This window comes from Erythranthe guttata, chromosome 6 (genome assembly GCF_056151865.1).
Source record: "Erythranthe guttata isolate IM_541 chromosome 6, IM_541, whole genome shotgun sequence".
NCBI classification, from domain to species: domain Eukaryota; kingdom Viridiplantae; phylum Streptophyta; class Magnoliopsida; order Lamiales; family Phrymaceae; genus Erythranthe; species Erythranthe guttata.
In genome coordinates, this window is record NC_142538.1 from 18,738,043 (window position 1) to 18,750,162 (window position 12,120).

At 33.8% G+C, this 12,120-nt stretch overlaps 3 protein-coding genes across 4 annotated transcripts; all 3 read left to right on the plus strand.

The window, feature by feature from the left end:
• The first annotated feature begins 1,046 nt into the window (after nucleotides 1-1,046).
• LOC105955491 (protein neprosin) lies at nucleotides 1,047-5,247 on the plus strand. Its single transcript, XM_012979221.2, has 7 exons — nucleotides 1,047-1,667; nucleotides 1,767-1,853; nucleotides 2,197-2,466; nucleotides 2,855-3,025; nucleotides 3,133-3,186; nucleotides 4,332-4,478; nucleotides 4,583-5,247. Exons 1-7 carry the CDS (start codon nucleotides 1,449-1,451, stop codon nucleotides 4,958-4,960), a joined length of 1,326 nt encoding a protein of 441 aa, XP_012834675.2. The 5' UTR covers nucleotides 1,047-1,448; the 3' UTR covers nucleotides 4,961-5,247.
• A 750-nt stretch (nucleotides 5,248-5,997) lies between these two features.
• On the plus strand, nucleotides 5,998-8,124 carry LOC105955492 (Nucleic acid-binding, OB-fold-like protein). 2 transcript variants are annotated; one of them, XM_012979222.2, is made up of 7 exons: nucleotides 5,998-6,123; nucleotides 6,160-6,341; nucleotides 6,429-6,503; nucleotides 7,172-7,260; nucleotides 7,373-7,457; nucleotides 7,610-7,691; nucleotides 7,780-8,124. In XM_012979222.2, the coding sequence occupies exons 2-7, from the start codon at nucleotides 6,168-6,170 to the stop codon at nucleotides 7,872-7,874; spliced, it is 600 nt and encodes a 199-aa protein (XP_012834676.2). In that variant the 5' UTR covers nucleotides 5,998-6,123; nucleotides 6,160-6,167; the 3' UTR covers nucleotides 7,875-8,124. The 2 variants fall into 2 exon arrangements, with proteins under 2 accessions (XP_012834676.2, XP_012834677.2); XM_012979223.2 differs by having other exon boundaries at nucleotides 7,783-8,124.
• Nucleotides 8,125-8,621: 497 nt separating this feature from the next.
• On the plus strand, nucleotides 8,622-11,202 carry LOC105955308 (LOW protein: ammonium transporter 1-like protein). Its single transcript, XM_088820156.1, has 9 exons — nucleotides 8,622-8,901; nucleotides 9,043-9,102; nucleotides 9,613-9,660; nucleotides 9,829-9,961; nucleotides 10,085-10,161; nucleotides 10,437-10,535; nucleotides 10,622-10,692; nucleotides 10,780-10,870; nucleotides 10,961-11,202. Exons 1-9 carry the CDS (start codon nucleotides 8,668-8,670, stop codon nucleotides 11,069-11,071), a joined length of 924 nt encoding a protein of 307 aa, XP_088676282.1. The 5' UTR covers nucleotides 8,622-8,667; the 3' UTR covers nucleotides 11,072-11,202.
• The last annotated feature ends 918 nt before the right edge of the window (nucleotides 11,203-12,120 follow it).

Below are 12,120 nucleotides of genomic sequence, written 5' to 3' on the forward strand. Positions count from 1 at the left end.
TAAAAAAAAGTCATAGAATTTTTTCTTTTCTTATTTTATTTTTCCCGGACCCCCAAAAAATTAAATGCAATGTAACAAAATCATACACTCACCACTCTTAGAACAAAAAATTGTTGTTATTAATATTTTCAAGCGTAATGCTTTAAATGTAATTCGTATGATAATAAATCAAAACAAATTTATTTATTTATTCCTCAATTTCAATTGGTGGCTGCGGCATGATTTGACAATAAAAGTTCAATACAAAAGAACAAAAAGAGATTACACTTTGCAAGCTTAACTGAAGTTGTCATTAAAATCTCTTGCCTTGATTTTTTTTCTGATTTACTGGGCCATATATATATATATATATATATATATATATATATATATATATATATATATATATATATATATATATATATATATATATAAATTCAGTAGTAGTAGTAGTAGATTGCAAGACTTAATTTAATCAGCCCCACAAACTTTAACGTGAATTCAAGGTAAAGATAAAGTAAATAATTCATGACTAAATATTATATATAGTGCCGTTTATTTATATACACAACGCATGCATGTAATTTATTACAATTACAGAATTTAATGATAAATAAAAAATTGATGATGAGTACACATAGTTAGGTGGGATTGACAGGTCATAAAATTAATGTTAACCATGGTTAAATTAATTAGTTGCAATAACAAGAATTAATAGAAGTATATTAGGGTTTTGTAGCTAGGAGAATTAATGTGGAGAAGGAGTGTGTGGTGGAAGAAGCAAGATAGATAGATACAGGTAGATGTATATATATATATACACACACACACACACAAGTGGGGGTGGTGGGTGCAATAAATTAGCAGGGGGAGGGGTAGGTCTGTGTAATTTATAGTCCTCTGATTATGCTTTTTCCCCCCTCTTCTTTCTTTTCTTCCTCATTTAATTTTCTGTGTGTTTTTGTGGAGAGAGATAAACAAATTGAAGAGTATCTTTTATATATATAATTACCTCATATATATATATATATATATATATATATGCATATTTGTATGTATGTATGTATATGTGCAGGGAGGCAATGATGATTTTGATGGTGAATAATAATAATAATATTGTGTGCAGGCAGCTCTCAGCTTAATTGCACTGCACCCACTTCCGGCCTTCCTTTAATTCCCCAGCACCACCGAGAGAGAGAGAGAGAGAGAGAGAGAGAGAGAGAGAGAGAGAGAGAGAGAGAGAGAGAGAGAGAGAGAGAGAGAGAGAGAGAGAGAGAGAGAGAGAGAGAGAGAGAGAGAGAGAGAGAGAGAGAGAGAGGTCGTTTTCGAAGATAGGTTTAATTGGTGTTGGGGCTGTTTTGGGGGGGTTATTAAGAGGTGTTTTCTGCTTCATTTTCTTACCCACTAATGGTGTTATACCTACACTGTGTGTGTAACTGTGTTTTATTTTCTTGGCTGCACTGAATGAAATGGCAATGAAGAAACCCTACTATTCATCATCATCATCAATATTATTTCATCTTCCGCCATTAATATTAATATTGTGTTTCGCCCAAGAATCAGTTTCCTTAAACAACAACAACACGAATCTTGAATTCAGACAAGCTGCTGCTGTTAGCAGCTTAAGATTAGCCAGGATTCAGAAGCATCTTGACAACATCAACAAACCCCCTCTCTTCACTATTCAGGTATGTATCTTTATATATGTATTTATAGCTGTGTTTAATTTAATTACATGATTATATTAAATGATTAAGCTTCTTAATTAATTGTGATATGATGATCAGAGCCCAGATGGAGATGTAATAGATTGTGTTCATAAAACAAAACAGCCAGCTTTCGATCATCCTCTTCTCAAGTTTCACAAGATCCAGGTAATTCTTTCTTTCTTTAATTCTCAAACACACACACACACTAGAGTGTGTTCTATATATATATATATATACATATATACATATAGACATAGAAAGAAAGAAAAAGGAGTAGCTTGCTTTTTATTAAATTTGAGGAAACGTAACGCGAAAAAACACGCCATCTTTCAGCTTCTTTGTCTCCCTTTATTTTTTCATTCAATTTAGTTTTTCTAACTACCAACCAACCACCTCCTCTTTTTCCACAATACACACACACACACATGTGTGTGTGTGTGTGTATTCAGTATTGTGTTATGCTATTAATTTGGTGATAATATAATTTGATTAATTAATTAATTAACAGAGAGTTCCGCCGGAAATGCCGAAGGGGATGATGAGAATGGCGTCGGAAACAGAAGACAGCAGCAGTAATAGTAGCAGAGGGGTGAGGCAGACGTGGCATGATAAGGGGCGGCGCTGCCCCAAGGGCACGGTGCCTGTGCGGCGGAGCACGGTGCATGATGTGCTCAGGTCTAAATCTTTGTATGATTTCGGCAAGAAGAACTCCAGATACACTCCGGCGGCCGCCCGCCGCCCCGACGCCCCTGATGTAGTCAGCGGCAACGGCCATGAGGTATGTAAAATATTCAATTATTAGAATAGTAAACAGTCAAAAAATGGGAAAAATACAGTTTTAGCCCCTCATGTTAGCATAAATTCCATATTTGGTCCTCTATATTTAAAAAAATCAACACTTTTAATCATTTCCGTTAAAACTACCGGAATCAAGCGTGTGCCCATCAATGACTTGCTGACGGACTAACGGTAAATTGACGGAAATGACCAAACACGTTAAATTATTGAAATATGAGGGACCAAATGTGTAATTAATGCAGAGATGGGGTGAAAATTGTAAATTTTCCGTTTAAAAATTTATTCATCTAGCTTAATTGATGCAAAATTGTTCGTTACAAACATTTTTATTGTTAACTAATAAGTCGGGTTTTGGCAAAAAATGAAAGCACGCGATTGCATACACGACGGCATCGGGAGAGGTATACGGGGCAAAAGCGACAATAAACGTGTGGGACCCATCGATCGAAGTAGTGAACGAGTTCAGCCTATCACAGATTTGGGTTCTCTCCGGTTCATTTGACGGTTCTGACCTCAACAGCATTGAAGCCGGTTGGCAGGTACACCAAATTTCTTTTTTATTTATTATTTTTTTAATAGCAAAAAATATTAATTTATTGCATAAATGAAATTGAAATTCTGAAGCTTTGATGGTTGTACTAGTCAGGTTAGTCCGGAGCTGTATGGTGACAGCCGGCCCAGATTATTTACTTATTGGACGGTTTGTTTTCTCTAATTCTTATTTACCACTTTTATTTTATTTTTATACTACTAATATTTTTTTTAATTATTAATGAAAAAAAATATTTTGACTTTACCTAAATCAATTTTCATTAAAAGGAATCTTATTGTAAGGTCAAACCTATTTAAATATGATTTATTTGAATCACAACTCCAAACTCCAAAGTCAAATTAATTATGCCTAGGTATCTCAACTTTTCACATTTTAATAAATAAATCTCAAGCTATAAGAAACTCTTTATATAAGTGAATTTCTTCCTTAAAAATGATGCACTATTACCTCTTAATTGTAAGGTGATTTACTGCTCGTTTGGCTAAATTTATTTTAAACAATCGATAAGTTCTTAGATTGATTCGCTATTTTAAGAGTTGATAATCTATTACGTTTTATTTTTTAAATTAATTTTGAAGTGTTTGAATAATGAACGTATAAGCTATTTTTATTTACTATAAGATCTTAAATAATTTTTTTAAAATCTCTTATAAAAAATTATCAAACACATTGAAAAAGCTTATAAGTTTTTTTTAACAACTTATAAGTTTAGTCAAACACCCGTTTTGGCCTTTGTAATACGTGTATAAAAACTTTAAATTCTTGAAAATTAGTTGTAAAGAGGGACCAATCACATGAAATTTTGGAATAGACCAAAGTATTTAAGAGCAACATTAAACCATGAATAGTGACACTTCATCTTCCTCTGCATCAATATTAGTGTTTGGTGGTCCACATATAATAAAATTCAGAAAATTACCTAGATTTTTTTGGGTAATATAATATTATTTTAATTTATTTAATTTAAGAATACACATTAGTAGTCAAAAAAAAATTAAATATCTTGAAATTTCATTTCAATAATTGGGACTGCATTTAATTTACTTTACCAATCTTCTGCGTTAGCATTCATGATAGTATTGTACATCTCCTTATTAAATATGGAGGGTCAAAATGGGGTATTTGATGGCTATTGTCATGTGCATGCATGCATGCATTATTAATTGGTCATTATTATTTGCATTTTCTCTTGTCTAATTAGTTAGATGGTGATTAATAATCAAGAAAAATAAAATAAATTTATAATTTTTTTGGTTTAATTTATTAATATTTTTTTATCGTTAATTCGACAGAGCGATGCGTACCAAGCGACTGGATGCTACAATCTCTTATGCTCCGGATTCATTCAGACGAACAGTCGAATAGCAATCGGAGCCGCCATTTCGCCGGTCTCGTCGACCGGAGGAAGTCAATATGACGTCACCATACTCATATGGAAGGTCCAATTATTTAATTAATCAATCTGAACATCAAAATTGTTCTTTTCTCATTAACCATATCTTATTTAATAAGTTTTTTTAATTTAAATTTTATAAAAAAATAGGATCCAAAATTGGGAAATTGGTGGATGGGCTTCGGCGACAGCACATTAGTGGGCTATTGGCCCACCGAGCTTTTCACCCACTTAGCCGATCGAGCCACCATGGTCGAGTGGGGGGGCGAAATCGTAAATTCACGAGCCAACGGCGAACACACGTCGACTCAAATGGGCTCGGGCCATTTTGCGGAAGACGGGTTTTCCAAAGCGAGCTATTTTCGGAACCTCGAAATTGTCGATTCGGACAATAGTCTAAGCTCGGCCCGAGACATATCGACATTGGCTGAAAACACAAATTGTTACAACATCAAGAACTCCTATAACAATGAATGGGGTACACATTTTTACTATGGCGGGCCTGGAAAAAGCCCGCAGTGCACTTGATTGATACCGAAAAAGCCCGAATGGTGAAAATTCTTTGGTTTTTATTTTAGTTAATTAAGAGTGTAGGAGTGTGCTATTTCCAGCCATGTTTTCTGCTATTTTTCCACTTTGTTTTCAGTTTTTGTTTTTAAATATATATATATAAGCATCAAACAGGTAAGGAAATAGCTACATTGTATTTTGGGAAAAAAGGAAGTAATTATTAGTAGTAGAATATGTGTAATTCTGTATTTTTATTTCCAGAAAAATCGAAAATTCTGAAATTTCAATGCAATTTTTTTTCTTTCTCTTTTTGAATATCGGAAATATTAGAATGATAATGGGCATAATCTTGAAATTTTATGTTATTATTAAAAAAATGAAATTTACGGAATTATATTTTGGAGATTAAAATCGATTGAAAATTCGAATCTCGTATATATTCCAATTCCAGTCAAATAAAAAAAAAGGGGGAAAATTAGGAATAATATTTTTTAGAATTCTTAATAAAAATGGTAAATTACAACTACCTCTGAGGTATGGTCAAATTGCAAAAATCCCCCTCTTGTTTGGATAATTACATATACCCCTCAACTATGAATCTTCGTACACCTCCACGTTATGGTGTCAAATTCAACATAATCATCTACAGAGAGTGGAATGTGCTCTATTTTGTACTCGTTTTGTGTAAAAATACAGTTTCTGATGCACCACAATCTGCTATATACAAGCCAAAAAACACATGTTATGATCATCTTGCTTCAAAATGTGGAGCTCGAATGGGATAAAACGGGTACAAAACTGATGATATTCCATATAATCAAGAAGATTCCACTAAATTTGAAACCGCAATGGTGGACGTATAAGAAAATTTATAGTTGATGGGTTGTTGAAATTACCCAACCAGGAGGGGGTTTTCGTAATTTTACCATGCCTCAGGGGTGGTTGTAATTTATTCTAATAAAAAATATTATTTAAAAAATCTATATAAATTGGGGCATTACAACAGGCCCAATACAGTACAATTTATTCAGACTAAAAGCCCAAAGAGAAGAAGAAGAAAAAAGCCTAAAACCAGAGACGGAACAAAGAGCGGCAAATGTATGCAGATTCCGCCGTAGCTTTCACCTTCTTCCGAATACATTCGACTATACATATACATATATAGAAAATTATATATATATATATATATATATATATATATATATATATATATATAAAAGCAGAAATGAAGGAAAGAGGAGAAGCAGAAGATTTCGTGACACCAGGTGAAGTATTGGGGAAAACCACAGAGTTGAAACCTGGTAACGGCGCGTACGTTTCACCCCAGGATAACACCGTCTACGCCTCCCTCGCCGGAATCCGCTCCCTCACTCCTCCTCCACCTGAATCCGCCGACCTGGTAACCAGTTCATAAGGATTTTTTAATTCAATTTTTTTTTGGCAATTTAATTTAAATTTATTTGTGAGTTTTTGTTGTTATTGTTAGAGGCCTACGGTGGAGGTGAAAGGTCACAAGGCGCATGGTCCGGTGCCGGAGCCTGGTGCTATTGTCCTTGCAAGAGTAAGTTCCATTTTCATTTTGCTGATGTTTTTTTTTATTATTTGAATTGTTTAAATTATCTTGTTATTAGGGTTTGGAATTTGGATTGCTATTCGATAATCTATTTGGAGAATTTGTGAGGCAATTTTTATGAAATTTTAAGATATATAGCTGTATGTATAGCGGATCCAGGGTCGATTTGAGTAGAAATATGTCACAACAGTTGTAGGTAAGGAATGAACTCTTCGTCTATTGCTCTCGTGTCAAAGTTACTCGTGCTTCAAATTTTATGAGTTTGTTGCAGTCGAGTGAAGTTCATGATTTCATTTTGGTGCAAACTTGTGGATAAATGTAGTGCCGACTGATTGAGAGCTGTAAGAATAGAAAATTCAACTAGAGCGAACAAACGTTCGATGTAACTGGAAAGGGATTCAAATTTTCGTAATATTGGTTGCGTTAGCATCTTAGTAATCAAATCTATAAAGAAACTTGAATTCGTTGTTAAATACGAAGCAAGAAAAGAGAAAGAAAATATCGAAAATCTTGAATTGATTGCTTCAATTCGATGCCCAATAGTGTTTTTCTCCTTGTAATACCTGCAAAACGCGATTAGTCGATCTCAATGAAGTGGTGCAAAACCAACTTAATCGTCTTCCCATTGTGTTAATTTGTTCTATTTGTTGTAACAGGTTACCAAAGTGATGGCCAAAATGGCTTCAGCAGATATAGTATGTGTTGGTCCCAAGTCCGTACGAGAAAAATTTACCGGCATTATTAGGTAAGAAAAAATATATTTGTCTCGTCATTTTTGTTAGTTTCAAGAATCACTTATAAATAAGAGTAGCCATCAAATAGTAATTGTTGCTTTTATTAATAATGTTATACGACAGGCAGCAAGATGTGAGAGCAACAGAGATTGACAAAGTAGAAATGCACTCATCTTTCCGCCCGGGCGACATCGTTAAAGCTTTAGTTGTATCCTTCATGCTAAACAAAACACCTTATTATTTTTATTTATTTTGTTCTGTATTTTATTTCCATATATATAATCGATCATGGTTTACTAGGAGAAAATCTGGTGAAGTGCATGCATTTTGTTCGCCTTAATATTTTTTTTCCTTGAAAAGCTGTCCCTTGGAGATGCGCGAGCTTATTATCTATCAACTGCAAAAAACGAACTCGGCGTTGTTTCTGCAGAAAGTGCAGCTGGTATGATATTCGTATTACTGAAATTAGTTTCCGAAATCTTTTTTCAGCTACGATAATTTTGCATCGTTAAACTGATTATCGTCAACAGCAGGTGAAACAATGGTTCCGATAAGCTGGACAGAGATGCAGTGTCCTTCAACAGGTCAAATTGAGCAGAGGAAAGTTGCCAAGGTTGGGGCTTGACTGAGTCAACCTTAATTCTTGGTCTGAAAATTGCCCTCCTTTGCAAAAGAGATGCAACTTTTTTTTGTTTAATCTATTGTTGTTGCTTCTCAGAATTTATTACACCGAGTGTTTCTGCTATGGCAACTTCCTTTTAATTTTAAGTTAAAAAAATTGTTTTCTTAGGTTATAGGCTATAATGATGACTATTATTTGGCGAAACTTATTCTAAACAGCTGATAATCTCATATGTTTGATAAGTTGTTCTAAACATCTTATTTTTACAATTAATTTTTAAAAAGTTTGTATAATGAACTTATAAGCTATTTTTACTCATTATAACTATAATAATGACTATTATTTGGCGAAACTTATTCTAAACAGCTGATAATCTCATATGTTTTATAAGTTGTTCTAAGCATCTTATTTTTACAATTAATTTTTAAAAAAGTTTGTATAATGAACTTATAAGATATTTTTACTCATTATAAGATCTTAAATAAAAATTTGGTGTAAATGCAATTTGTAAGAAAAAATCTTATTTGTTCTCCGATAATTTACTTTTTGAAAATTGTAAGATCTTTTTAAAAGAAATTACTAAATAGTTTAAAAGAGCTTATTAATAACTTATAAGTTTAGCCGAACACCATCTAAGAAAATTGGAAGAGAAGATTAGCAAGTGTAACTCATAAACTGATGAATGATAGTGTAGTTTATCCAGTGCAAGTATTGTGAATTAAAAAAAAAAAAAAAAAAGAATAATAACAGAAAATGTTAAATACCAAAACTCAGTTTAATAACCACCTTTCAAAAAATGGCTACTGTAGGTGCTTCTCTTTCAGCTGTCCTCCGTCTTCTTCCTCCCTCCAAATTATCTTCCACCCATGCCCACAACTTCCTTCAAATTCCCCTCCATATCCCTTCTTCCCCACACTTGAAAACCCTAAAATCCAAATCCCTAAAAAAGATTCCATCCGCTCTCACAGAATCATCTGGCTCCCCCAAATCCCTCGACCCTGACCCGCAATTTCTCCTCCAACAACTTTCTGTATGGCCAAATTCTTCATCAATTTCATTTTTCTGTGCTCGGATTTACATTATCGTTTCCAGAATTATATATCATATATATGTGTTTGTTTATGCTTCTAAACGGCGCCGTTTTGTATTATTATTTTTGTCGGCTATGCAGGATTGTTTTGTTCTTCCCGCGGATTACTTTCGGCAGTTACCGCAGGATCTTCGTCTAGATGTGAGTATATATTAGGGTAACTTGTGCTACTATTCAGTTTCTCTGTTCTCTTGTACCGTATGGATCGAATATCGTACCTTGCATTTATGGATTGTGTATTTGTTGATGCATGTTGTTATTTTGGATATAGTTTGTTGCCATCGATTTTGCGGCTTACGTATATTACAACTCACGGAAAAATCAAAAGGGCTCGTGTAAAGGTGCAATATAGACACTTCAAACATGTACAATCTTACTTAGTAGTTGCGATTTTTTTCTGTGGGGGAATGTCGTAAAGTCGAAATGTTGAAGCACGGTATATTATAGGTTGATAAATAGCTCATCTTATACTTATTACATAATAATATTACTCCTAAATTTTTTGCTCCTCTTAGATCACTGATACGGCTTACGGGATGGGGTGGGGTGGGGTGGGGGCCGATTAAGTAATCTATGGTTGGGGTTGTACATTGAGCATTGGAGATTGTACGGAGTCTGAATATATATATATATTTTTTTTTCATGTTGAAGCTGAACGATGCAGCCTTTGATCTATCGAATGGCGCTGTCAAAGACGAGGTCGGTTATTTTCTTTCATTATATATATATAAATAAAAAAGATTTATATACGCCCCATTTCTCAGGGTTATGCCCCGCCCCGATACATGCTAACGCCAAATTCTTGTGCGTTTTTGTTTGAATCATTACTACACATATAAAATTGTTCCGCTTGACTTTGTAATTCAGTGTGGTGAAGAGCTGGGAGAAACGTTGTTAAATATAACTCGAGCATGGGAACTTGCAGACACATCGACTTCGGCGAGCCTAGTCAGCAAGCTCCCCTTGCTAGTGAGTTCTCTCACCAGCAATAATAAATCAGGCAAGTGATTGGAATTATATATATTTAATTTTACTTTACGATTACTCGGTTCTTTTTAATATTTTGAAAGACGTGATTTTATTTGAATTACTTCTCACTGATTTTGGTGTTATTGCTAGTTAGCGCTTGGCAAGCGCTTGGTATCTGCTTCTAGAAGGTTCCAGTCCATGGGTCAGTACGGTCAAGGTGAACTACAAACGGTATGGAAGATAGCCTTTTTTTACTTTCCGTACAGATATATCGTTTTTTCAACTCCAAAATAATAATGAATGGAGTCGTGAAATATTTACGAGTTTATTCCACTTGAATTTCTTCTTTTCGTATGTCTAGTGTTGGCCATTAACATGCATTATTTTATTCAAACTGTTTTTTCTATTTCCGAGAATTGAACTTGTGTCAACTAATAAGACGCGTGTAATATTCCTTTTCCTGTGTATCGTAAAAATTATTGATGGATAGTTTTAAACAAACATAGATAGCCAACGTGATGAATAAGGCGGGAAAGCTATTGTCTGAAAGTCCAGTTTCTGAAGTCGCTAATGGAGAACCAAAACAAGAAACCCGAGTTCTAAAGGTACACACACACACACGCGTATATATAAGTTCTTGCATTCAAAATAAATTATACTTTATCGGGTTCATAATGTTGTTTCTATACAGTTTGGCGAGCTTCAGGTTGAACTGACACCAGAAAAAGCATATATTGGGGCTGTCATTGGCTTTTTCTTCGGGTAATCACTCACTCCAATGAGCTTATATTTGAGAAATTGTTGTTTATATTTGGCAATTTTTATTTATATTTGAAACAACAATTATAGGATTCTCACATGGCAAATAAGTCAAGGCATACAAAGTATACCAGAGAATTCATTGGAGTACGCAAATGACAACGCGTTGCTGCTTGCAAAGGTACACGAAAATTATCTCGGTTTTTTTAGCGTTTTTTTTTTATTATTATTATAATGATTACTAGTAATCATGAAATGATGGCCAATACAGTCGCTGCGTTTAGCTCTGCTGTTGATTTTCTATATGTCGACGGTCTTATCTGCTTTCACAACCGTTGGACTTATTCTTCTTGGAGGACAACTAAAATCGAAAGGCAAGTGAATCTATATATATATTTTTTTTTGTGACAATAACAAGTTTCTATCTGCAAAATGTTGAGTCGAATTTGATGTACTGAGGGTACATTGGAAACTCATTAGTTCAAGCGTGTTTTTCAGCTCTTTATAAGCTCACGAGCTGGCTTGTAATCTAATTTTATTTTTAATTTATTAACATTAAATATAAATAATATATGATAATAAAAAAAGGGTAAATTACGGCCACCCCACTGAGGTAACGTCGAATTACGAAAAAACCTCTCGTATTGAACCACCCCTCAACTATGAATCTTCTTGCACGTCACCCTTGTGGTGTCAAATTTAATGAAATTTTCTAGATTATGTGGAATAGTCTCTAGTTTTTACCCGTTTTACCCCATTCGAGCTCCATATTTTGAAACAAAATGGTCATAAGATGTGTCTCTTGACAGACTTGGAAATATCAGATTGTGGTGCATCATCAGAAACTGCATTTTTGCACAAAAGAAGTACAAACTAAAGAATATTTCATGGAGCCTAAAAAATTCTGTTGAATTTGACGCCATAAAAATGTACGTGTATAACAAGACTCATAGTTGAAGTTGTATTATAATTTAACCTTACCTCTGAGGGTGGCCGTAAGTTACCCTAAAAGAATGATCTAAGCATGGGGAAGAGCTCGATCATTACTATTACGATTGGAACTAAAACTCGAACACGGAAAGTAAAAAATTCGATGAGCTCAACATCGAGCTTGATTACGTCTCTAATCACGCTTATTAACGAATTAATACCACTATTATATTCAAATTTTACCACAGCTAAGTCAATAGTTGATGTTGATCAGAGAGTTGATGTTAGTTTACCTACTTACTGTCACTTTTGGTACTGTCACTGCTTAGACAGACACCAATGTTTCTGGTATGGTAGTTTCTTGTTGATATATATATATATATATATATATATATATATATATATATATATATATATATATATATATATATATATATATATATATATATATATATATATATATTATAAATGGTGTTTGTCAATTTAATTGAAAGGGTTGAC

What these genes read in the sequence shown, in the direction of transcription:
- LOC105955491 (XM_012979221.2), top strand. Translation starts at nt 1,449, where the DNA reads ATGGCAATGAAGAAACCCTACTATTCATCATCATCATCAATATTATTT. An exon ending in TCAGCGGCAACGGCCATGAG is followed by an intron (nt 2,467 to 2,854) that starts GTATGTAAAATA and finishes AAAAAATGAAAG; the next exon opens with CACGCGATTGCATACACGAC. An exon ending in GCATTGAAGCCGGTTGGCAG is followed by an intron (nt 3,026 to 3,132) that starts GTACACCAAATT and finishes TGTACTAGTCAG; the next exon opens with GTTAGTCCGGAGCTGTATGG.
- LOC105955492 (XM_012979222.2), top strand. Translation starts at nt 6,168, where the DNA reads ATGAAGGAAAGAGGAGAAGCAGAAGATTTCGTGACACCAGGTGAAGTA. An exon ending in CACCTGAATCCGCCGACCTG is followed by an intron (nt 6,342 to 6,428) that starts GTAACCAGTTCA and finishes TGTTATTGTTAG; the next exon opens with AGGCCTACGGTGGAGGTGAA. An exon ending in TTCTGCAGAAAGTGCAGCTG is followed by an intron (nt 7,692 to 7,779) that starts GTATGATATTCG and finishes TATCGTCAACAG; the next exon opens with CAGGTGAAACAATGGTTCCG.
- LOC105955308 (XM_088820156.1), top strand. Translation starts at nt 8,668, where the DNA reads ATGGCTACTGTAGGTGCTTCTCTTTCAGCTGTCCTCCGTCTTCTTCCT. An exon ending in TTCTCCTCCAACAACTTTCT is followed by an intron (nt 8,902 to 9,042) that starts GTATGGCCAAAT and finishes TCGGCTATGCAG; the next exon opens with GATTGTTTTGTTCTTCCCGC. An exon ending in ACGCGTTGCTGCTTGCAAAG is followed by an intron (nt 10,871 to 10,960) that starts GTACACGAAAAT and finishes TGGCCAATACAG; the next exon opens with TCGCTGCGTTTAGCTCTGCT.